This window comes from Ptychodera flava, chromosome 11 (assembly GCF_041260155.1).
Source record: "Ptychodera flava strain L36383 chromosome 11, AS_Pfla_20210202, whole genome shotgun sequence".
Classification (NCBI taxonomy): domain Eukaryota; kingdom Metazoa; phylum Hemichordata; class Enteropneusta; family Ptychoderidae; genus Ptychodera; species Ptychodera flava.
In genome coordinates this window covers 14,643,097-14,669,121 of record NC_091938.1, presented here as the reverse complement: position 1 = coordinate 14,669,121, position 26,025 = coordinate 14,643,097, and the positions used below count along the sequence as shown (strand labels likewise).

Here is a 26,025-nt window from a genome sequence, read left to right as displayed (position 1 = left end):
TGTCAAAAATTTGCAAATGAGGTAAGAAAAAGTGAAATCCTGCAAATGTGCAGGAGTGATGGCATGCCAGTAAGAAACAGGCCAACTCCACTGAATTTGAGTCATTTCCTGTCATTGTTTATGAACTGTTACATATTAACAGACCTGCTGAAACCATAGACAGTAGAGGGGGAAGACCGTCTATACTCAAACTAAGATGGGCTTGTTTCTGCTATGCATGTTGCTAAAGTTGACCTCCAGTACCTAAAGTTTCAGACCTTATTTACTTTTGTCATTCTTTTTTTTCTGGTTTAAATATTTCTTGTTGTTTTTAGTCCCCACGGACACCGTCCGGGGGGACTTATAGGTTTGGTCATGTCCGTGCATGTGTGCGTGCGTGCGTGCGTCCGTCCGTCCGTCCGTGCGTCCGTCCGTTCACGCAGATATCTCAGAGATGCCTGGAGCAATTTCATTCAAACTTGGTACAAGGATTACTTCATATGTCATACAGATGCACGTCAATTTGTTTTGTGATACGATCCAATATGGCTGCCAGGCGGCCATTTTATTATGATTTTTTCATGTACAGAGCCATAACTCAGACATGTTTCAACTGATTTTATTCAAAGCTGGTACAAGGACATTGACCAATGTCATAGATATGCACATCAATTTGTTTTGTGATACGATCCAATATGGGCGCCAGGCGGCCATTTTGTTACGATTTTTTCATGTACAGAGCCATAATTCAGGCATATCTCAACTGATTTTATTCAAACTTTGTACAAGGACATTGACCTATGTCATACATATTCACGTCGATTTATTTTGTGATACGATTCAATATGGCCGCCAGGCGGCCATTTTATTACGATTTTTCATGTACAGAGCCATTACTCAGGCATGTTTCAACTGATTTTATTCAAAGTTGGTACAAGGACATTGACCAATGTCATAGATATGCACGTGAATTTTTCATGTGATACGATCCAATATGGCTGCCGTGCGGCCATTTTGTTACGATTTTTTCATGTACAGAGCCATAATTCAGGCATATCTCAACTGATTTTATTCAAACTTTGTACAAGGACATTGACCTCTGTCATACATATGCACATCGATTTGCTTTGTGATACGATCCAATATGGCCGACATGTGGCCATTTTATTACGATTTTTCCATGTCCTGAACTACAACTCAGACATGTATCAAGCGAATTTATTCAAAAGTATTTTTATCACAGACCTAAAGAAGAGGACTCTATCCTCTCTGAGGACATGTAATCAAAGTACCCATTAACAAGTGGGGACTGTGTCATCAATGATGACTTGTTCTGGTTGTACTGTGCAGAAATCATTGTCATAACATCAACGTAGAATTTTCCTCCACCGAACAGATAGAAACAACATTTATTGTTGATCATTGGTAACCCATATACTGGTATATACCAATTCTGATCAAATTTGAGCGACACCGTATAATTGCGATATTTTTTGTGTTCTTTGTGGTGTATGTTGTCAGAAAAACAAATTTCCAAAAATACCTGGTTGATTAAAGGCAAATTTTTAAGGTTAACAAATATATTTAGGAAAAAAGTATATGTAGACAAATATAATAATTCAGCTTTTTATATTTCCAGATATATATTTTTAATTGAAAGAATTTTAATATGTATAATTCAAGAAAGGTATTTATTCATTTCTGTTGTGGCTTGGTGTCCATTCTCCAAAAAGTGATTTAGTCTGTAGGGAATTTCTATTCAGCGTTTCTCCTTTAAAAGTATTTAAGTTGGAAGTCGTCTGCTAACAAACAATGAACAAGATTACCATCAGAATGAGAACTTACAAGGTGTTGAATTACATGACAATTTGTCACTGCTGTTTTCGCCTCTCTCTACCAAATCTCAACAATTATGAGAGCATACAGACATTTGATCCGGTCCAGCGGTGTTGGGTAGGTAACCTAGTAGGACGTGGAATGTGATGAAACTTCTCAAGTAGCATTTAGTCAGATCTTTGTACAGCAGTAAAACACATGCATTAACGTCATCAAAGTTTCATGATGTGCTTAAAAGACATTCACCTATTCTGTTACAGGTGCTCACCTCCAAACTGAAAGTTTTAACAGTGCTGATGCTGAGTTCAAGGAAACTTTAAATCATTCTTATTCAAAATAAACTAAAAATCAGAGGTCACTCAACAAAGTTTTGGATAAGAGACAACAAATTACTGAAAATTTGTTAAAAATGGCTACTGTACCTCGTGATTATTGAATTTGGCTGCTATGAAAAGCTGATCTACTTCACCGGCTTCTAATTAAGTACACACAATCAGCAGAGCAGAATCTGCAGAGCAGAAAAGTTGTGAAAATTTGAGTGTTCAAAATCTATCCCTGAGGTCCATTGTACCATAAATTTTGTCTATAATATTTCTCATTGATTTTTTCTTGAAATATGAAAACTATGTGGATAACTATGTGGATATTATCTTAGGAAACCATATTTTTGGTATGCTATTCAAGAATTTTCACTCGGTCACATACCAATGTTGAGTGCATATCTTTTGCACCATGTAAACAATTTTTAAGTGTACATTTTGCGCAAGTTACCACTCAGTCCCTGCTTAGGACCATATACATGAACAGTTATAGTTTTGTCACCTGTGATTGGCTTAGCATCTGTAGCAATGTCTGGGCTATAAGTTAATCTTTTGCACACACACACACATGTACCATACTTACACCAATGCACTGTTGCGAACCATAGAATTCTTTGATACAACTTTTGGCATTGTTCAGGTGCAGTGAGCAGTCTGTACACCATAAACACACCTTTACAAGTCTATTGTTGATTCGATTGTATGCCAGGAATGCGTTCTGCAGTTGAAAAGTTCACGACTGCATTGTTAACGTTGTTTATGTCTGTAATAGCCAGCAAAATTGTCATTTAACTCTGCGTAATTTCAGTCATGTATGACTGTCTGTAAGGTTTAGTAATTACAACAACTGAAAACTGTAGCAGAGACACTTTTTGTGCATTAACCAACGCTCCATTAGCGGAAACATTTTTAAGTATTTCATTTTGTTTGTAAAACACAGGTTCGTGTTCAACTCCATAAATCTTGATGAAATGCCCAGTGTTGGACTTTTCATTATATATCAACATAGCTGGCACTGTATGTTTACTTGATGTTATTGTTGACAACTTAATTTCAGTGTGGACAGAATTCATTTGTCAACAATAACATTGCATGTTATACACTGTGCATTATATTTGTGAGGCAAATACCATAGCAGGGCTGTCAATGTTTTTCAGAATAGAAGGGTACAAGTGAAAGAACAGGAGGGTACAGCCTTGTGCGGAGCGAAGCGGAGCAAGGCGTGCGCGCAAGCGCACGCGGGGGGAGGCCAGGAGGGGGGTGTCCCCCCTCCTGAAGCTGAAGCTTTTCTAATTATTCATCTTCAATTGGTGGCCTGTGGTGGCACTTTTGAGGGCAATTTACTGTCAAGTTTATTATAACTGAAGTATAAAAAGTAACATGAAATTGAATCTTGTGAAATAAATTATGGAAGACAAACAGAAGTATTACAGAGTTTATATGTTTATTGATACACCAGGTTATTATTATTTGCCTACAAATTGTGTTGAATTACAACCTGCTTAATAAAGATCATAATCTGAAACATAATCAGAATCACTGGAGTACTCATCTAAGCCCAAGGCTTGTATGGCAGTACCAGCTGACAATACCTCAATATTGTGTGATTCTCAGGCTGATGAAACAGTAGCTTCAGAAACTACATCTGTAAAAACTATTTCTTTAGATGTAGCTTTAGAAACTACACCTGCAGAAACTATTTCTTAAGAAACAACATCTGCAGAAAGTAATTCAATAATTGTAATACGTTCCCATTCAAAAACAGCTAATCGTATTAGAATTTTAAAAAATCTTGTCCCCACTGCAAAAACTGTCACGACAAAAAATTTCGATCAGCATCTGGTTGATACTGCTGTAATTTTATTTGTCTGTTTCAAGACCTCTCCTCAGAGTTACCGGCTATGAATTTCCAGTGTGAAAATTTACAAATGTAATGGGGTAAATACGAGACCATTACCAGAGACAATTTGAGTAGACGCTACGTCATACAAACAATTACAATACTCAAGTTTACATCCTCCGCTAATGAAATTGCGTGGCTTCGTTGTCCGTCGGCCTCTCAATCGACAAGATTGAGAGTTTATTTACGTAGTAAATCCTTGCGCGTGAAAGTTAACGATCAAATATTTTCTCCTGATGACTAGTATCATAGTATCTATTCTGATATCCCTAACAGTAGTCAGAGTTTTGTCGAAACCCACGCCTGCCAAGTGGATCACAGGGTCCTCGAGCTCCGATGATGATGGTGATTAAACATTTAAAAATGAAGAAAAATAAAAATATATTTGGACTCAGTAAAGTTGTTGTTGTTGTTGTTGTGTTATTGATGTTGTAGTTGATAGTATTTGCAGAAAATGACAAATTATGCGCTGCAAAATTCAATACAGCCTCACTGTACACATGGAGGTAAGCTACCTCCATGCTATACACAAGCGCTGCAAAATTCAATACAGCGATATTGATGATGATGATGATTAAATATTTAAAAAGGGAGAGAAAAATAAAATTTATTGGACTCTGTAAATTTGTTGTTGTTGTTGTTGTTTTATTATTGTTGTTGTTGTTGATAGTATTTGCAGAAAAGAACAAAGTATGCGCTGCGAAATTCAATACAGCCTTACTATACTATGCGCTGCAAAATTCAATACAGCCTAACTATACATGTGCGTTGCAGCCTAACTATACTATGCGTTGCAAATTCAATACAGCCTAACTATACATGTGCGTTGCCGCCTAACTATACTATGCGTTGCAAATTCAATACAGCCTAACATTACCAAGGGATGTCACTTCATTGCCACACACTTTTTTTCAATCGCCAAAAATGCACCTAGCAAGCATCGAAATCGGTAAATTCGACGTAGGGTCAAAGCACATTGGTCCTTCTCAATCATACTCAAACATTTTTACCTCTTACCGATGAAAAGTCGAGAAATCAGCAGGTTTTTCAACGCATCTTGTCGTCTCTCACATTCCAGATTTAAAAGACCGCGCGGTACATTAAGTCAAGTGGGCGCATTTCAAATCGAACCAATAGCTGAGCCCGTACTGAATGAATGGGCCCGACGTGAAAACCGCAGTAACGGCAGTAACGTAAGTTTCTCACGTCTTTGGAAAGAACTTTCTCTTCCTATGGGTGAACTGCAACTGTTAAAGTTACCAGAATTTCATACGCAGACAGTGTCACCCATAGTCTTCAAAAGACGTAAGAAACTTACGTTACTGCCAGGTTTTCACGCTGGGCCCATCCAGCTCTGCTATTGGTTCGATTTGAAATGCGCCCATGTGACTTAATGTACCGCGCGGTCTTTTAAATCTGGAATGTAAGAGACGACCAGATGCGCCGAAAAACCTGCTGATTTCTCGACTTTTCATCGGTAAGAGGTAAAAATGTTTGAGTATGATTGAGAAGGACCAATGTGCTTTGACCCTACGTCGAATTTTACCGATTTCGATGCTTGCTAGGTGCATTTTTGGCGATTGAAAAAAAAGTGTGTGGCAATGAAGTGACAACCCTTGGGTAATGTTAGGCTGTATTGAATTTGCAACGCATAGTATAGTTAGGCGGCAACGCACATGTATAGTTAGGCTGTATTGAATTTGCAACGCATAGTATAGTTAGGCGGCAACGCACATGTATAGTTAGGCTGTATTGAATTTGCAACGCATAGGCCATAGTATAGTTGGGCGGCAACGCACAGGCTGTAATGAATTTTGCAGCGCATAGTATAGTAAGGCTGTATCGAATTTCGCAGCGCATACTTTGTTCTTTTCTGCAAATACTATCAACAACAACAACAACAATAATAAAAACATCAACAGCAACAAATTTACAGAGTCCAATATATTTTTATTTTTCTCCATTTTTAAATATTTAATCATCATCATCATCAATATCGCTGTATTGAATTTTGCAGCGCATGTGTATAGCATGGAGGCAGCTTACCTCCATGTGTACAGTGAGGCTGTATTGAATTTTGCAGCGCATAATTTGTCCTTTTCTGAAAATACTATCAACTACAAAAACAACAACAATAACAACAACAACAACAACAACTTTACTGAGTCCAAATACATTTTCCTTCATTTTTAAATGTTTGATCACCATCATCACCGGAGCTCGAGGACCCTGTGAGTGGATAGGCTCACAGTTGCGAGTGTAGTGATACGTACCGGCCGCCGCGTACTACATGTATGCATTCTATGCATAGTACGCGGCGGCCGGTACGTATCACTACACTCGCAACTGTGGATAGGCTCACTGCATGCATGTTATATCCATATTCAAAACATGGTTTACCGCCGCACGTACGTGCAAGATACCGCGAAAGTATATAGTAAAGCCTAGCTAAATTTTGTGATTGCCCTAAACATTAAAAAATGTTGATCTTGGTAAATGATTTTGAAGGATCAGAATACCGATGTTTGCTTTTGAGGAAAGATTATGGATGTCGGAAAATATTTATCAAACTTCAATACTCGGGCCTTTGAAACAACCACAGTACACAGCATGTACTACCGTAATACATTTCATAGAACGGCGGCTTTGTGCAAACAAATTCAGTGGTAGTCAAAACTCACTAAAAATTATGTCAATCCCCACAAAGTTTGTTTTTCGTTGAGTAAACGATTCTTACTCATTGTAAAGAGTATTCACGATCTGCAAACGGGAAAACAAATAAAAAATTCCAGTCGCTAAATACAGGTAATGCTATGGCATTTTGCTCAGACGCGGCGTGAAATCTACATTGCATGCTATACCATTGATGGATTGAAACCCCGATCACTGAAATTCCTCACACAAATAAAATGATTTACAAATATTGACATTACTTTTATATCCAGAGCTAGTGTGAGCCTCTCGGGGTCTTTTTTGGACCCATAAATCCAACGTGGCTGTCGACTTTCGTAGCCATATCGATCGTGTACGTCCGAAAACCAATCAGAACACGTAAAGCTTTTTGACAGTACCGATTGAAACCAATCAGAAATCGGCTACCAACGAGCCTTAGGGGCTGCGCCTCTGTAGCACAGCGCAGCCAACGGTAGAATTTGGACAGGAAAGAATTCATAACGTGTGTAAAGATCATTATTGCAGGCCTTGAATAGGGAAAACAGGCGGCGGCAAGACCTGTGTCAGACGGCGATTTGCCGCCGGTGACCGGCTATAATTGACAGCCCTACCATAGAATGTAATTTATTAAAGTTTATAGAGAAAAGAAAAAGAAAATATATTTATTTTATAGAATAAAAATAATAAAAATATTATCAAAAGTTACTGCCATCATTCATCAATTATTAGGCCTAATCGTGATCTGTAATTTGTAAGGAAACATATTTCTTATCTATGTGACAGTGTTACCCCAAAGACTTGCATTGATTGAAGTTCATTAAACAGCAGCTATTAATCAATACTTATTAAACTGAATTTATCATCTCTGTGTGGTCGATTGATTAATATGAAATTCCAGAAGTAATTCTATCTGGAAATGTCAAAATAATGTAAATCTGTCTAAACTTGTACAAGATCAGTGACTTTTATCAGCTGTTGCAAATCTTAATTCATAATTCATTTCAATGTTTTCAGGATAGTTCATGAACAAAACGCCATTTGCAATGTACTTGCAGTTCATTGCGGGAAATTAAGATTTCAACTAATATGGCAACCAGAGTTATTTGTGCTTAAAACATCTTTTTGATGACATTTTGCCAACTCTTTTGAGATGGAGTGCACCTCACATACCGGTATTCGGGCTCTCAATATCTTTACAGCACTTTTCTGGTCTACTGCTTGTGCCAAGTCATTCTAAAGCCCGTAAAGCAAGAAAAATTTTCACCATCTTAATTTTTTTGAAATTGAAAATTTTACTTTCTTATCGAGTTAACACAGGGATGGCGGCCATTTTGAGTTTCAAATATTGGTAAATCATCAGGTACTAGTACCAAACTTTGTTGTGTGACCCCTGATTTTATTCTTAATTTGGTGAGAGAATAGTTAAAAGTTGCCTCAGAAAAAATGTAATCTAAAGTATACTGTCATTTACTCTCAAGGTACGATCTACCTGAACATAGCAACTGTAAGACTTTAGTTACTGTAATATTTTTGCTGCATGGCGCTATTAAATACCTTTGATACACGATGGTGATTACTAAATGGTCAGGAAACCAAAGTAATTTCTATACAAGCCAATTATCAGAATACTATATGATATACATCATCCATGTGTGTAATTTTTTTCCAGTATTTTCTCTGTATTCCTGGTATGACATTACAATTATACTATAAAATGCAAATTTCACATGTCAAATATATTATTAATGTGTTATATTTGACAGAATATTAATTGAACATGTTGACATTGGTACACTTGATTCTCAGTGTAACGTAGCAACACACCCATGACATGTTGTCACAACAGGAGAGTGTTATACAAGTGAGCCATAGATTGATGAGTGTTCAGTATTTAACTATGCTAGGTTAAAGAATAGCGATTCAGTTGTGTCACTCGGCCTTATTTAGCAATTTTTAAGGCAGACATTAAAGAAAATTGCAAAACATCTTCACGGGCAGTTCTTATTTTAGTCATATGTGGTATGTGTGTGTTGTTATATTTGATAGCTAGTACTTACAAGACCGTTTTGATTCAGTGAGATTTGCATATAATAGAAAGAGACAGATGTCTCTTCTACTTGGTGATTAATTATTCTGTCATGCAAGCATTTATATTTGTCACTAAATTTATTAATTTTAAAATGTTTTTTCTCAGGGTTGGTGTAAGGGGTCACCTGGTACTGTGACATCATCCAGCCATGGATTCAAACTCTGCACATCTCCTAGCTTTGGATTTCAAGAAATTTATTGACTATGATGATGACATCCTAAGTGAATCAGAACTCTCAGGAGATAGTTGTGAATATTTTAATAAAGGTGATCCTGGACTCCTCAAGCGGTCGGATAGTCATGAATTTTCATTCGATGAGGAGGATTTTGTGACAAAACCAGTAAGACAAAGTCCACAAGGTGAATACCTCGGGCTTGAACCTGAACCTGAAATTGATTCATCACACGCAGAGGAATCTAGATTTATCCAAAAACAATCTGAATATCAAAACGTCCGAAATGTCAGCGAGTGGTTGGAACATGTACACGTAGGTCATCAGTGGAGTGGCGATTCTTCACAGGAAGAAACAGACGACTCAAATGTAAATGACGATATTGATACAGTTGATGTGATTGACAGGTCACGAACACCTGATGCTGAGCAAAATCTGAACGAGAATGAGATTGCAGAGATTTCTAATTTGGATACAGGTACTTCAAACGTTGACGAAGATTTTGCAAGTCAAAGCCTGAATGAAGATATTTCAGAGGACGACACTGATGATATTGAGAAAATGAATCGCAGGAACTCACCTGAGATGATCTACGAAAAGTTTGACCGAAACCAGTGGAGAAGCCGAAGTCTCCAGACTCCGACTATTTCTGATAGAGATAGTCGAGGAACTGGAAGTAACCATGATAGGTCATATTCAAAACAAACTGACAGAGCAAGGAGGGTGTCGGCCAGCAGCAGCTCTAGCAGCAACATTGATGCGTCATATAGTCATAGTGGAAATGATCGCAGAAGTTATAAAAGTAAGGTTGACCACCAACCTGCCTACGGGGATTCACGTGATTTTGACAGAAGGAATTGTCACAGAAGATCCTTAGAAAAAGGTTCTGTCAGATACGCATCCGACTCAAAACCTGAAAATAAGTCGGCATTTACAAGAGTAAGTGAGGATAACTCTGCTCACAGACTCCGGAGCGGTCAGCGGCAGGAAAGGAAGCATGGATCAGGGAACAGGGGCGAGCATAGTTCGGATCACGGGTCACAGAGATTCTCTGAGAGTGTCGGCTCATCAGATTCTGCAACTCCTCGCGCCAGCACACCGAAAGTAGGGAAGACGAGTCATAATGATGTGACGCTATACATGAGCGCAAGCCCCGTCACAGACGAACAACGACCGACTCGTTCACCCAGGCGAAAGAAAGATAGGACAAGTGAGAATCGCAAAGATCATTCCCATAGAAATGATCACCATGGAAACACGTCATATGATGAGGTGCCGAATCATGAAGATTCTAACAATAACCAAGTTGCCCGTGGAAGCAATAGAACTTTTCCTCCATCTTTGGTTCTGGCGCTGGAATCTTACCGTGACAGACGGGAAAAGTCACGGGACAGAGAAACAAAGAGTGGAAGGGACTCCGAATGTGATTGCGTGAGGCCAAAGCGATGCGCCAGCCCAAGTCTTGCCAGGGGTCGAAGGTCACCTGTTGTTGAGGTCATCAGACATTCCCTAGCAACGGTGCAGTCTGAGAACGTACACAGGAGTCTGAAGTATGAGAGGGATAGATTTTATATTCCGTCATTCAGTGAATTCAAGGAAATGAGAAAGTCTGGAATGCTTCCGGAATTTGACAAAGGACCTTCTGAAATTGAAGACTCTCAAAACTGGCAGAGAACCAGTTCTTTAAGACTTCCAAGGGAAAGAAGGGGTTTCAAACTTGATTTACATAACTTGAACAATTCAGACGACTTTAAAAGTTTGTCGACAGAGAATAGTCCCAGGAATACACTCGCGCCAGGGTCCGAGGACAATTCTCCGTTACACACGCCAAGGATTGGATCAACCAAACAGGAAGATGCTCAGAGAGCAAAGGATTTCAAAAAGTCAAGTGCATTGAGGAATAAAGTGAACCAGAGTAAGACTCAAAGACATCAGAGCTCATCACTGAAAAGTGATTCGGAAAAAACTGATGGAACTGTCAAGGTCAATGATGGAAGTGTCAGTAACCATACGATGGGTTCCAGTGATGTGTCGGATATTTCTGCCACCAGGGGTAATCTAACTTCTGTTGTATCCAGTAAGGGAAAACCAATGGAAAATAGAGACACCTTTGAAAAACCTTCAAATGATGGTGGAAAAGTTGCCAATCCGGGTAAAACCAAACAATTAAAGGAGAAAGTTGTTGGGAAAAGGAACAGTGTGCTAGAATTTGAATTTGATGAAACTGATAGTGTGGATAGATTTGATGATAACCATGGAAATATAAAACAAATAAAAGAGAAAATTCCAGGGAAAAGGAGTGATGTTCCGGAATTTGAAGTTCACAGAACTGAAAGTGTGACGAAAGTTGGTAATAGTAATGGAAATAAAAAGCAAAGAAAAGAGAACATTCCGGGAAAGAGGCGTGATATTCCAGAACATAAATTTGATGGAACTGAAAGTGTGATGGAAGTTGATAATAACAGTGGAAATAAAAAGCGAATAAAAGATAAAATTACGGAGAAGGGAAGTGATGTCCCGGACAGTAAGTTCAATGAAACTGACAGTGTGACGAAAGTCAGTAATGAACGCAGAGGCAGAAAGTTAAACAGTCTAAGACAGAATATGAAGGACAGTTTTGATTCGGACGACAGTGGAAATTTGCAAGTTCCTATCAGAAGACGTCTTGCTGTGAAACAGAAAGCTGTCTGTGAGGAGAACCATACATCAGGCAAGCAATCATTTATCACATTCATTCTAGATTAATGACGTGAAATTCCAAGAATTTGATCAACTGCATCCACTCATGATTAAAATTGCAATCTTGTTCCTAGATTTATAATCATATATCTCTATGATATGAAAATATCAAAGACAAATAAAAATAGAAAATTGAAATTTCTTTTATATAATATAGACAGAGATACCGATGTACGGTATTATTTCAACATACAGATTTTTAGGTTCATAAAATATAAAAAGAAAGCATCTGTTTAAGCTGAACACCTTTATTATACGCATAGTGTACAATATACTTGCGCATCTAAGTTCATTAACAGGACAACATTGTGAACTGTACTGTACATCTTGAATGCAGGTTTCATTGTACTATATACCTTCCGATCATGGTACAAAATGTTAAGAAAAAACCATTTCTCGTTCTTTCAGAGGAAAATGCAACTCATGAACAAAAGGTGGACAACAAAGATCCTGCAAAGGTAAGAGATTGAAAAAAAAATTGATAAATTATTTTATACTTTGGTGTTTTTTTCTCTTCAACTGGTACATGCAAATGGGAAACACATACCATTCAAAAATTCACAACAAGCCCTGTACCCAACGCATTTACAACCACAAGAAATTCTTCATGGTCAGAATTTTCCAGAATGATAAAATGATGTGTCTGATATTTGTATATCCTGTTTATTTTCATTTTAGGTTGTCAGCAATGAAAGCTCTGAGAGTGATAGTTGTGACAGTGATGTTGAAACCTGTCGGGAAAATATTTCCAAAGTTTCACAAACAAAGAAAAAGAAAAGTGTGGGATCAGTCATTGCTGAGTGGACCAAAGGTAATTTTCTCTTTGCTGTATTTTGTGTTCACTAAAGACATTAAAGTTTGCTCAGAAATAACACTCTGAAAAACAGACAAGTCCTAAAATATGAAGTGTAAATATTTACTTTTTAAAAAGTAGACATGATTTTGTCCTTTTTTCACAGATTTCTGTTGGATATTCCAAACAAATTGAACAGAATCCTATTCTTGAGACAACTGACCCTCCCAGATCTTTTGAGAGGGCTAGTTGTTACAATTTTTTTCGGAACTGTCGAAGTCTTGTCTACTCAAAGCTATTTGCTGTACATCCAAAACACGTTTTGTAATAGGTTTCACAAGTCTGGAATCCTGCACTCACCAAAATAATGTAACATCAATGCTATTTATGCGTTTTCACATTATGCTACAAAACAGTATTCACCAAAACATGAACTCTGCTAAGATTTTGTCGTTTCAGTCAAAATTACTTTTGAGTCAGTAACTTTTCCCGTTTCAGCAAGACTACTTATTCATACATAAGTGCTGTAATTGATAGCAACGACATTCATCAGGGATGAGAAAATCCATTGTTCTAATAGATCAAACAAACTGTCGACCGGATCAGTGAGTTTTGCGATGCCAGTGGTCTGATAGACCAGTGACTGCTAATGCAAGTGCATGATAAAACTGCACAGGACTAACCCAGTTGGCTTGAAAACCATCAAATGGTACCCCCACACTGTATCTTGGACCACCTGGAACACCTGCATGGATTTTCTCATCCCGGTTCATGCATGAATCATTAGCTGCATAAAACTTGTTTACAATATCTTCATTACATCACGTTACAAGCATTTGTACATTTCTTTGCGTTTCCAATATTTTCAAACCAAAACTAGAGAACCCCACGGTGGAACGTCGTCAGACAATCAATATATACGCTGAAATCAATAACAGATGTACCCACTAACAATAACTATTTAATTAGAGAGAATTTAAATAATCAATACCCTTTCCTCTGTTTCTTATTGATTTATTCAACCAGATACTATGTTAACAGAATCGGACAATGCCCGGGTCAGACAGGAAATACAATCAGTTTTACAAGATCAAGTGAGTATTCCATGATGGTCAGATTAACAGAATATAAAATCCTCTTTCACCGTAATCTCTTCTGCTTCATTTCTCAGTTAACCTGCCTTAGTATTGATTTTGTTGTTATTGAACGAGGGGACCACCGCCTGTTTTTAGCTCCGCTGTCAGCGACGCGGAGCTTATCAAATAGGTTGATTTTCCGTCGTCGTCCGTCGTCGTCCGTCGTCCGTCGTCCGTCGTCGTCGTCGTCGTCGTCGTCGTCCGTCAACAATTGCCTTCTCCTCTGAAACCGCAAGTCCAATTGCTTTGAAATTTTATATGCGGTTCACTTGGGGTGACCTCACTTAAGTTTGTTCAAATCGTGGTGAAATTTGCATATTTGTATTTTTGGGGCATTTTTGGTGTTTTTGGTAAAAAAATCTTCTTTTCTCAAAACCGCTTGTCCGATTGCTTTGAAATTTAATATGCAGTTTACTTAGGGTGACTTCAGTCAGATTTGTTCAAATCGTGGTGAAATTTGCATATTGTATTTTTAAGGCAATTTTTGTCATTTTTGGTAAAAAAATCTTTAAAAATCTTCTTCTTCAAAACTACCGGTCAGATAGCTTTGAAATTTGGTACATATGTCCCTAGGGATGATCTATTTAAGATTTGTTCAAATTGTGAAGAAATATGCAAATTTGCATTTTTAAGGCAATTTTTGCCATTTTTGGTCAAAAAATGTATTTCTCAAAAAGTACTGGTCTGATAGTTTTGAAATTTGTATACAGGTTTCTATAGATGCACTTAGTAATATATATTGAATTTCTGATGAAATCTGTAATTTTGTGTTTTTGGGCAATTTTTGCCATTTTTGGTCAAAAAATGTGTATTGCCAAAACTACTCATCTGATAGCTTTGAAATTTGGTATAGAGGTTCCTACACATGAACTAAATGATATGTATTGAAATTATGATGAAATCTGCAATTTGTATTTTTGGGGCAATTTTTGCCATTTTTGGTCAAAAAATGTGTATTTCCAAAAGTACTCATCTGATAGCTTTGCAATTTAGTATACAGGTTCCTACAGATCACCTTAATGATATTTATAGAAATTATGATGAAATCTGCGATTTTGTAATTTTGGGGCAATTTTTGCTATTTTGGTCAAAAAAAGTGTTTCTCAAAAGTACTGGTCTGATAGCTTTGAAATTTGGTATACAGGTTCCTACAGATGAGCTAAGTAATATATATTTAATTTCTCCTGAAATCTGTAATTTTGTATTTTTGGGGCAATTTTTGCAATTTTAGGTCAAAAAATGTGTATTTCAACAACTGCTCATCTGATAGCTTTGAAATTTGGTATACAGGTTTCCATAGATGAACTACATGATATTTATTGAAATAATGATGAAATCTGCAATTTTGAATTTTGTGGCAATTTTTCCATTTTTGGTCAAAATATGTGTTTCTCAAAAAGTACTGGTCTAACAGCTTTGAAATTGGTATACAGGTTTCTATAGATGAACTCAATTTGATCTTTTGAAATTATGATGAAATCTGCAATTTTTATTTTGGGGGGGCAATTGTTGCCATTTTTGGTCAGAAAATTTATTCTCAAAACACTACTCATCAGATAGCTTTGGTTGACATGTTCCTAGGGATGATCCGATGTGATATATTCAAAGTATGATGAAATCTTCAATTGTGTATTTTTGCAGCTTATTTTAGCCACTTTTTTCTGGCCACTGCATTGAGCTATCAAAGATTTCCTCCTTCTTCATCAACATGTGTCAAAAATAGTTATTCTCTACATAAACACAGCGGAGCTATATCGGCCGCTAGGTCGCTTGTTGACAGTTTCTGTTGTCTGCGTGCCAGGGTATGGGAGCGCAGTTGGTATTTGTGTGTTTATCCGTGTCTTCACTTCAATAATTTTGCGTGTGTGGCAGTGTTGTTCCATATGCCGAATTAGATCAGGACAATGACCTTTGACCTGTAAAGTTACCCGTTCTCTAGTGTTTTCTTTATTGCCTCAAATTTTAATAAATTTGAAAATAATACCAAATTTTAATCATTTTTACTGCAATTTTTCACTGTAAATGTCTTCGTTTACAATATGAACTAAAATCTTTTCTGAAGTTTTGCTGTTTATGATATAAAAATCTTCATTCTTCTGCGATTACTTGCAAAATGCAACATCATTGTGCAATGTCATTTTGCTATCTGTTTGGTACAAATCTTCATACAAAATTATTTTTTTTGCAAATTTGTGATATTGCATATTCACAGAAAGAAAACTGATGTTTGACAATTTGCAACAAGGTGTTTCAAATTTGTCTTTAATTCACAAGGTTTAGATTGAAAAAAATGTTCTTGTAATGGATATGTGACCAATTCAAGAGATATCAATGAAAATAGATTTTACTAGTATTGTAGTGATTCATAAATTTTTATCCGATTTTTTTTTTAGGTTGAGCCTGAAAACAAAAAGCAGAGAGAACACATCTCAAGCATTGTCAGTAATTGTAGTGTTGACAGCGGCATTGGAACCACAACGACGACAACGCCCGACGAGCGTAAAACCCAGGTAGCACTGCCAGAGACCAAACAAGACGGAAAGAAAGACAATGGCATCGAGCGAACAGACAGCGGTGTTGGGTCTGAGAATGGAGACAGTCTTTACAAAAGTGAGGCCAAGAGTGGAGACAGTCTTGAAGTCAACATTGGAGACATTTATAAAAGTGAGGCCAAGATGGAAAGCAGTACTAGTATCACGTGTGAAGATTGCAGGCTTGTTCTGGACTTAGACGGACAACAGTGAGTAATGAATATCATCTCCATAGTATTGAACAGTGTTTAGGCCGAACAAAAAAGTTTTGCTGTTCCAATAACCTGACCTACCCTATCCTAAACTTTTTAGAGCTATGTAAACATGGAAGTTAAAAAAAAGAAAGAAAAAGCCGTAAAATGACGTGTTCGTTACTTGGCATTTGATTTTTGCTTGAACAAGGATATCTTTCATGTTTTTTTTTCCTTTTATATATATGATAAATTTTTCTGGAAATGTTGTGGCCAGTGTTTGACTGCCTTGAACCCCTAAAAAATGCATATCTAAAAATAAAAATATTTTTGAAAAAAAAAATTCCTGCCGACCTACCTACCCTTTTTTTGAAAATCATGTTATCAGAACAGCACAATTAATTTTTTTGGCTTTATACAGTTGATCATCTATTCAGTCTTATAGAGCATCTGAGTAATCTGGTCATTGTTAGACATTCCTTTTTGGTGCATGCTTTCTTCAGGAAATTTGATGATAGGATTTCTGTTTTGAAATTTGGCATTATCATATAATTTATGGTAGTCCTGCATTCACATTAACAACTAGTAATCAAGACACAGCAGAAGCTAAGTGCTGCTTCACATCTCCTTGCCCTGTATGTGCGCTCATCACCTGGTTTACATGTATGTATCATGGATGTGTGTGGGTGTTTCTTTTGTGACATTCACATAGGTGTGCCATTACTCCTGTTTGCTTTGCAGGCAATGCTGGTACTATAGTATCTGCTGGTACGCAGGTCAGAGATTATTATTAAACAGCCCTTCAGAATTTTTCATTTATTTCAAGGCCTGCCAAAAAATAAATTGCCACTAACAAATCAGTGGGTCCTGAAACTGACAAAATCTCAACAAATATATAATTTTAAACAAAATATTTGACAGGCCAGTATAAATTTACTGTGCATTTCAAAATTACCAATAAATGCATATTTGTCAGCTGTATGTATACCCATTCTCTCTGCATGTGGTATGTATACATGTACAGATGTTCAAAGCCTTTCTGACATTATTATAAGGGCATATCATATACAAAGTTCATAGGTGATTGACATGAAAGTTTAGGTCAAAGGTCAAAATATTCAATATATAACAACTCTCCAGGGTTGCTAAGGTTGTATTCTCATACTGTCCATGTACGGTAGGTTTACTGTACAAAATATAATTAGATTTAAAATTGCAAATGTAATTGCTATTTGGGAGAATGAACAGAAGACCCATCATACTGTACAATTTCAAAGGAGTTGTATGCAAGATTCAAATCAAAGATGGAGAGTTTAAGACTTGAAGAGGCATTTTCAACACAGACAGGAAGACACAGCTGTACCAACAAGAATGACCTTTGGGTGTAGTGTATTGACAAAATTACTATGGGTGTTACTAATCTCATAAGAAATTGAAATAAAAAGGCGCTTACCACAGCATAGAATGTCATACATTTAAAGAACATAAATCGTCACTTAATACAATAGTAAAACAAACATCAGAAATGTCCTTCCGAACAATGATTGTTAAATTTTCATTATTGTGGAAATAGTTCTCGTTTTCTTGAAGTTTTGGCAGAAAACTACAAGCCATGTAAAATCATATACCAAAAAACCATGTCAAAACCTACCCAAATATGTGAACTCTTCATCGACTGACGTTCCATGATTCTCATTTTACAGTCATGATGATTACTTAGACACCATGCTGGTACCATATGTATCAACTGACCTTATTGGTAGCTTGACCTATATGAGAGTACAGAAAGCCAATGAAACAACACCTTTCACCCTCACACATGCTATGTATCATCACCGACAGTTTTATGTATTTTGTCATTTCTGATAATTATATAACCATGCCCTGTCCATCACGTTTTAAGTGGTCGAGCTGAACCACGTGACTGCCCACAAATACACAGTAATGGTTTGTTTTCATGCCCGTAAATATGAATAATATCATAAACATATTAACTTTACAGCTAAAACGAAAATTGTGATTTGTACAAAGATCATAATCAATCACAAAATAAAATGGAGCACTTGTGGGCCAAGTTTAGACACTTTTTTCAAAAAAATCTCTGGATTTGCAAAATTTTTGCAGCGCGCATGAATCACTGACAGGTTCTGGGGGCGCCGTTGTCGTTCGCACGGGAAATTTTCGTAAATTTTGACAGTTTCTCGGGGTTCGTTGATAATATAATGGAAATAACAGACTCCGCGCTGATCATTACGTTTATTTATGGGCGCGGGCTCGAGGAAAGTCAAATTAACGGGCTCGGCAAGCCTCGCCCATTAATTTTTGGCTTTCCTCTCGCCCTTGCCCATAATAAACATTAATGGTAAGCAGGTCGTCTGTTATTTCTATAGTATGACTTGGTGTATATAAGAACCAAGAACCCGTAACTTAATTGAAGCTAGAAGACATCATCCATGTAAACTGAGAGGCAAGATTCTGCAGATTAACTGAATTTCTTTCAAGTTTGCAAACCTTTTTCAGAAATATTCTTACTGTATTATCTGTCTGGCCCTTCAAAATATAGGTTTACTTTTCATCGTACAAAAATGATGCAGTGATGCATCTTGATTTCATTTTGTTTTTTTTTTAACTGATATGGTGCAACCACAGACATGTATAAACAAAACAGAAATGTTTACTTGCATAATAAATCCTCGAGTGAGAGCGTCTACGTTTGCATCAATAATTGTGACATGCTGTGAGACGACTTGATAACTTCACTGTTCATATCTATACAGTGAGAGTATAGCTTGTTGTCTACCATGCGTAGTCCAATGTAATTTTTTAATGTTTTTAAGAAACTTGAAAAAAAAGAAGCTAGTGCAGCAAATCTAGATTGATATACTCAAGGATGAGAAACAAATCTTTCTTTTCTTTTGCCCACTGACAATAGCTGTAAAAGCTTATTGGTTACTGCAATGTGTATTGTATAAATTTGTTTCTATGACATGTTTTAGCCTCATTCACGTACATGAAGGTGACCTTTGAAGCAAAGTGGTACTTTTGACACAAGGATTTTTCCTTTATGCAGGAGCATGGCGGGATTAACGGTTTGTAGGAAGTGTGAGAAGAGGCGAGTTGAAAGAAAGGAAACCATCATGGAAATTGTACAGACTGAGATCAGCTATGGAGATGATTTGAATTTGATACTCAAAGAGTTCTATAAACCAATCAAATCAGCGGCTTTGTTGTCTGACGACCAATTAGATTGCGTCTTTCTGAACTTAGAGGTAAGCAGATAAACAGCCAATCACTATCACATATACACCTGTCTCTTCAATAAACAAGCGTGAACGTGTCTTACAATATCAATACTATAAGAATGAAGAAAAGCTAATTGTGATAGTGTCATTTTGAATCCAATGAAAGCTGAACTTCAAAAAAATAATGGGTTTAATGAGGATAATTTTAGTCAATTATGATACAGGAAGTATGGAAATGCACTTGAAGATGTAAATACAAGTATATTTATATTTACTTTAGCAATCTCTGGGATTTTTGTGCGTGTATATTCATTAAGTAAACAGCAGAATTGATCAAATTCAGTGGTCTGATGTCCAGGATCCTCCTAATTTTTAACAGACCAAGGAATTTGGCATCATACCATTATAGTTGACTACTTAATAGTAACGACAGTGTGTATTAAAACTCTGTACAAAACTACCAGACTTTATTCAAAACCAAATAGTTACACTTCCATGTCTGTACTTGGCCTACCAAACAGTACATGCATACTCTAGCACTGTTATCTATGCGTGTAAATTTTACTGTACAGTAGAAAAATTCTTTGTATAGTTGCCAGGATTGTTACTTGAACAAAGGGTGAATTATATTGTTTTTGGTTGAATATTTGTTTCTTTTCAATCGGTTAAGAATCATTCTTGTCCCAACGGGTATTCTGATACGTGATTACTTGTGTCTTTTTAGGAATTGGTCAAATCCAATGACAAACTGGCAGACATCTTTCAAGACGCTCTTGACATTGCATCCGAGGAAGGCGATGAGGTAATATTTTTCATACGACTTTGAGTCGACCCAGATTTTATATTGGAAATGTGTCACATGATGGTAAAGACCTGAAACCAGTTGGTCATATTAACAGTAAAAAAATACACATACCCAATGAAGGAGTGAAACTATTCTTGTGGCCAAGAGACTTAAAAAAAATGTGAACAAATCTTACAATAAAGTTCAGAACTTCCAAGGTCACAGACACCCTGAGCTCCCATTTGTGTGTACCAGTCCATATTGTAGTATATTAAAGTTGTGATAGAAAATCAAAACAAGTAACAAAACAACAGAAAAAGCTGACAGACTAATAACAAAAATGATATTTTTCATGACAGGAATATACAAATGTGAACCTTGGTAAACTGATACTGGATAACATAGATTTATTTGCTCCGTTTGAAGAATACTGCATCAATCAGGTAAGTGTGACATTTCAGTTATTCCAATCATCGTTGCTGTGTCTGTAATAAAAAATATGGCTGTTTTGTGATCTTAATAATAGCGTTGTCACTGTCAGTTTAAATTTAAAATCTGAAAATGGTTATTGTTCTTCTTTATATTTATGTGTTGTTTTTTAGCTCCCATAGCCATATGTATATATGGCAATGGAAGCTATTCTTATAGGCTAGGGAAATGTCTGTATGTATGTATGTCTGTATGTCTGTATGTCTGTATGTCTGTACGTCTGTATGTCTGTATGTCTGTATGTCTGTCCGTCAACATCAAAAACTCCAAAACCGCTGTACATTTCATCTTGATATTTGGTGTGTACATGGATGATGGGCTGTAGATGAGATTTTGTTCAAATGAAGTTGTCATTGCCAAAAATATGCAAATTAAGTGAAAAAATGTAAAAACAGTCAAAATTGAAAAAACTCAATAACCACTGAGCAGATTACATGAAAAATTAGCATGTAAGTACTTTGGGCTGACATGAAATGATTGTGCACATCTTGGGTCAGTATCTTGGACTTGCTATTTTTCATGAATATTTTTGTAATTTTCTCCCATTTTTGGTCAAAAAATCTCCTGCTCTGAAACCACAAGTCTGATTGATTTGAAACTTGGTATGGAAGTGCATAGGAGTGACCTTTCCCAAATTTGGGCAAATCTTGGTGAAATTTGCATATTTTTAGTTTACACGTCCATAAACTCCCATGTATAAGGCAGATCTCCATAGACTCCCATGTATAAGGCCACGAAAAATAAAAATTTAGTTTCTCATCGTATTCATATTGCAAAAAGGATGCAGTGACACAATTTTTAGTCCCCACGGATGAGTCCAGTGAGCTTATAGATTGGGTTATGTCCGTCTGTTCGTCCATCCGTGAGTCCATCCATTCATATCCGCAGATATCTCGGATATTTTGACAAAATGTCATGTGACCTTGATGACCTTTGATCTCAAATATACATATTTGTCCATAACTCAGTAACCACAAGTGCTACCACCCTTCATATATGGTATGATGGGACAGCTTATGACGCCACATATTGTACCTCATTAATTATGCACATATCTAATTTTGAGCGAGCCAATAGAGCAGAGGTCTGATTTTTGGTATATAGGGATAACTTAGCAGTACAATTTTTTTGACAAAATGTCATGTGACCTCGGTGACCTTTGACCTCAAATATACATATTTGTCCATAACTCAGTAACCTCAAGTGCTACAGCCTTCATGTATGGTATGATGGAACACCTTATGACGCCACATATTGTATCTCATTAATTATGTGCATATCTAATTTTGAGCGAGCCAATAGAGCTAGAGGTCTGATTTTTGGTATATAGGGATAACTTAGCAAAACAATTTTTTTGACAAAATGTCACGTGACCTCGGTGACCTTTGACCTCAAATATACATATTTGTCCATAACTCAGTAACCTCAAGTGCTACAGCCTTCATGTATGGTATGATTGGACACCTTATGACGCCACATATTGTACCTCATTAATTATGCGCATATCTAATTCTGAGCGAGCCAATAGAGCTGGATGTCTGATTTTTCGTATATAGGGATAACTATAGGAGAGAAATTTTTTGACCAAATGTCATGTGACCTCGATGACCTTTTACCTAAAATATATGTTTATGTCAATAAATAAGTAACCACAAGTGCTATGTCCTTTGTATTTAGTAGGATGGGAGACCTTATGACAACACACGCTTTACCTCATTAATTATGTACACATCTAATTCTGGGCAAGCGAATAGAGCTAGAGATCTGATTTTTTGGCATATAGGGATTAATTAGCAATATAAGTCAAAATGTCATGTGACCTCGATGACCTTTGACCTTGATTATACATATATATGCATATTTCAGTAACCACAAGTTCTATACCCTCCAATTTTGATAGTATATTAGACCTTAAGATGTCACATCTTGTACCTCATTTATAATGCGCGTATGTATTTCTTGGCTGGCCAATACTGCTAGAGGTCTGATCTTTTTTCCCAATTTAGAACCATAACGTAGACATGCCTCATGTGTTTCAAATTGGGAACAACGACATAGACCTATGTGCCCATAGATCTCAACATATACACTCCAGTGATACTTCTTAATGACCACATTTTCCTGCCCCATCAAGACTAATACTCCTATTACAAGTGGGGACTATGTCATTGTAAATGACTTGTTGAGTTAATGGTTGTATCACAGTATTCGATATATCTAATTCTGTATTTTTTCCATTTCATATTCTGAATAATTACATTAAACATATTTCACTGTCTCCAGTACATTTCATTTAAGTATTTTCACTTCATGCACTTTATCCCTTTCACACATGTGCAAATATCTGACCAGAGAACAAACACTAAATAGTCCAGGATGGGAGCTACAGTGTCATTGACGCTATTTTTGTAATAATGTTGTGATTTGTCTGTCCAGGCCACAGCGTCAGTTTTTCTATCAACTCTGGAAAGTGAAAAGGAACTGCTTCGAGTGTTTTTACAAGTCTCTCAGAAGGAGAATGTCCAACTCCGAAAGTTGCATCTCAAGTCTTTTCTCATGTCCCCAGTACAGAGGATTACAAAGTGAGTAGTTACGACTTTTTGTCATTCAGGCCCATAAGTCTTCCATAACACTGATACAATGCCTATCATATCCTATCAAAAGGTGATTGCCCCCTAGCATAATCAAAGCACAGCCGAATCAAATTAACACTTTGAGTGCTGTAATTTTTCTCACCAAAATTTTAGTGCAGTATTTTACCAATTTTTATGATTTTTCTAGATAATTTGGACCAAATGAACATCTGATTTTATTGGCTGCAGTATTTTATCAAAATTTTGGCAAAAATCTGAAAAAAGTGACAAGGGTGTATTTTTAATATGCAGATTACAAAAATTGACCTTGGTGCTCAAAGGGTTAATGCGAAATTACCTAGTTGCATTAAATCATGCCAGGTGGTATATTCACATCCAAAATGTCCACATATATTATGCACTCATCTGTATCGCTGTTTATTTTTATTGACAGATATCCATTACTACTCAGTCGTTTACACAAAACAACACCAGAACACCATGATGACGCCTCAGCTATCAAAGAAGCTCAGAAGAAAACTGAAGAAATCCTTGAACATATCAATGCTGTAGGTATACTTTGAATGATAGAGCAAACATTTTTAAGTTCAATATGAACAACAGACATACTCATTAAAAGGCAGAGATCTTGTGGCTAGGGAGCAAGTTGATATTGACTGTTTTGTGATTTTAATCCCTCTCCTTTGAAAGTTGTGTTCAGTCAACCAGTTAGTTCAGATGTAAAGTTGAGAAGAAGACTGCTCCTCTAACCTGTTCACCCCCAATTTCCTTTAGACAAGTCCACACTCCACAGTGATAACACTTTGTTTGGGCCAAACCATGGTAGTGAGAGGGTTAAAATCATACTTGTATTTCAATCTACCATGATCAAAGTCAGGGATTTTGATGGTAACCCTTTGACCACTATCCCATGAAACATCCCCTTTGTTTTCAGTAGGATGGAAGGAACCATGTACAGGAAAATGGGGATGAATGACGTATTTTGAGGAGAAACAAATTTATCGTTACATTAAAGGGGAAGTTCACCAAGGATGATTTTTACATATGTGGTAGCTCTGTGGTCATTTACCCCAGAAAAGCTATTTTCACCATTTATAACTCGCCCGATTTTTTACGAAAACGATAAAAATAGTACAGGAAGTTGCCCATGTAATTTGAATCATGGGAAAAAAGCCCCAAGCTTGGAGCTTGCATCATGTGATATGGAAGGGACCATCTTTGGATGGGTATGGCCTCCACATTGTCCACTAACAGTTACACAGTAGTAAATAGCAACACAAAATCTGACAGTGGACAGTTTATAATAAGTGATTCATCGTTTATGCAAGGATACTCAGTATAAACAAAAGTTATGTAAATACGCACAGCCTGGTTTAAGCATGGGTGAGTGGACAATGCCATACCCATGGGAAAATGGTGCCTTCCATATCACATTATGCAAGCTCCAAGCTTGGCGCTTTTTCCCATGAGTCAAATTACATGGGCAACTTCCTGTACTATTTCTATCTGTTTTTGTAAAAATCGTGTAAGTTATAAATGGCGAAAATAGCTTTTCCAGGGTAAGTGACCACAGAGCTAGCACATATGTAAAAATCATCCTTGGTGAACTTCCCCTTTAAAAGTAATTTTCATCAATAAGCAATTCAGATTTCCTGCCTTGGTCGGAAGTGCCTTGCAATTTTGTTTTTGGCAAAATATATGTACATAACAACATGTAACACACTTATTTTAAAAATGTCTGTGTGCACTGTTTTTTCTCATGCAAATTGTTCTGATGAATGATACTATTTCAGAAAACTCAGCGAGTGACACTTCCGGGCAAATCCAAGAATGCCAGAAGGACGTTATCATTTCTGTCTCTCAACTTCAACACCAGTGTTTCAGAACTCAAGAAGGTAAGCTTTCAACATGTAGCACTTGCTGCCTTTCACAAGTATATTAAATGAAAAGCTAGTTTACAACCATACTTTTCATGGCATCTTCAAAAATGTTTCTGGTACAGGAAGTACAATTTCACTATTTTTTGCAGTCTTTAAATAATTATGTACAAAAGAGAGTCAAGATGTTCCACCTTATTTTAATACAAAAAACACAGATATCAGACAGAGCATGCAGACTTCAATACTGAATGCTCTTTTCCTTTCTTATAATGTGTGATAGACTCCGTATAACTTGCTTGAAATGAGTAGCAAAAATATTTACTTAGAAATGTGAGATTAAAAAATTGAAATTGAATTAAGTTATTGCAAGTGACAAAAACTGCAACATATTTGTCCTATCTCAAAGTTTATTTTTAGATTTACCGCTTTCTTTTTTCACTTTTGTTCATGTTGTTTCCAGTTTGGTCAATCTTTTTCATTGTGATTGTTGTTTTTGTGCCAACAGCTGTCACTTGAAACTCTGGGATGGACCAAATCTGACGTGAAGTTTTTGAAAATTGGTCGTCTTCAGTGTTCACAGCCGACTGACCAGATGTGGCAGAAGGTGAAGAAGACTGACCTACAGTTCAAAACTGTTCATGTTCTGTTGGCACTTCATGGTCAGGTAGGACCACCTA

General features: G+C 36.7%; 1 protein-coding gene across 3 annotated transcripts in view; it reads left to right on the top strand.

The window, feature by feature from the left end:
- The window catches only part of LOC139143589 (uncharacterized), a 45,450-nt gene that overhangs the window by 12,644 nt on the left and 6,781 nt on the right, over positions 1-26,025 (top strand). For all 3 annotated transcript variants that reach the window (XM_070714040.1, XM_070714041.1, XM_070714038.1), the window contains exons 2-13: positions 8,903-11,679; positions 12,117-12,166; positions 12,387-12,519; positions 13,528-13,595; positions 16,031-16,377; positions 19,430-19,628; positions 20,326-20,403; positions 20,745-20,828; positions 23,311-23,456; positions 23,902-24,016; positions 25,262-25,363; positions 25,854-26,012. In XM_070714040.1, coding sequence (XP_070570141.1) covers positions 8,946-11,679; positions 12,117-12,166; positions 12,387-12,519; positions 13,528-13,595; positions 16,031-16,377; positions 19,430-19,628; positions 20,326-20,403; positions 20,745-20,828; positions 23,311-23,456; positions 23,902-24,016; positions 25,262-25,363; positions 25,854-26,012 — 4,215 coding nt within the window. In that variant the 5' untranslated portion in view covers positions 8,903-8,945. The remainder of the gene's footprint in view (positions 1-8,902; positions 11,680-12,116; positions 12,167-12,386; positions 12,520-13,527; positions 13,596-16,030; positions 16,378-19,429; positions 19,629-20,325; positions 20,404-20,744; positions 20,829-23,310; positions 23,457-23,901; positions 24,017-25,261; positions 25,364-25,853; positions 26,013-26,025) is intronic.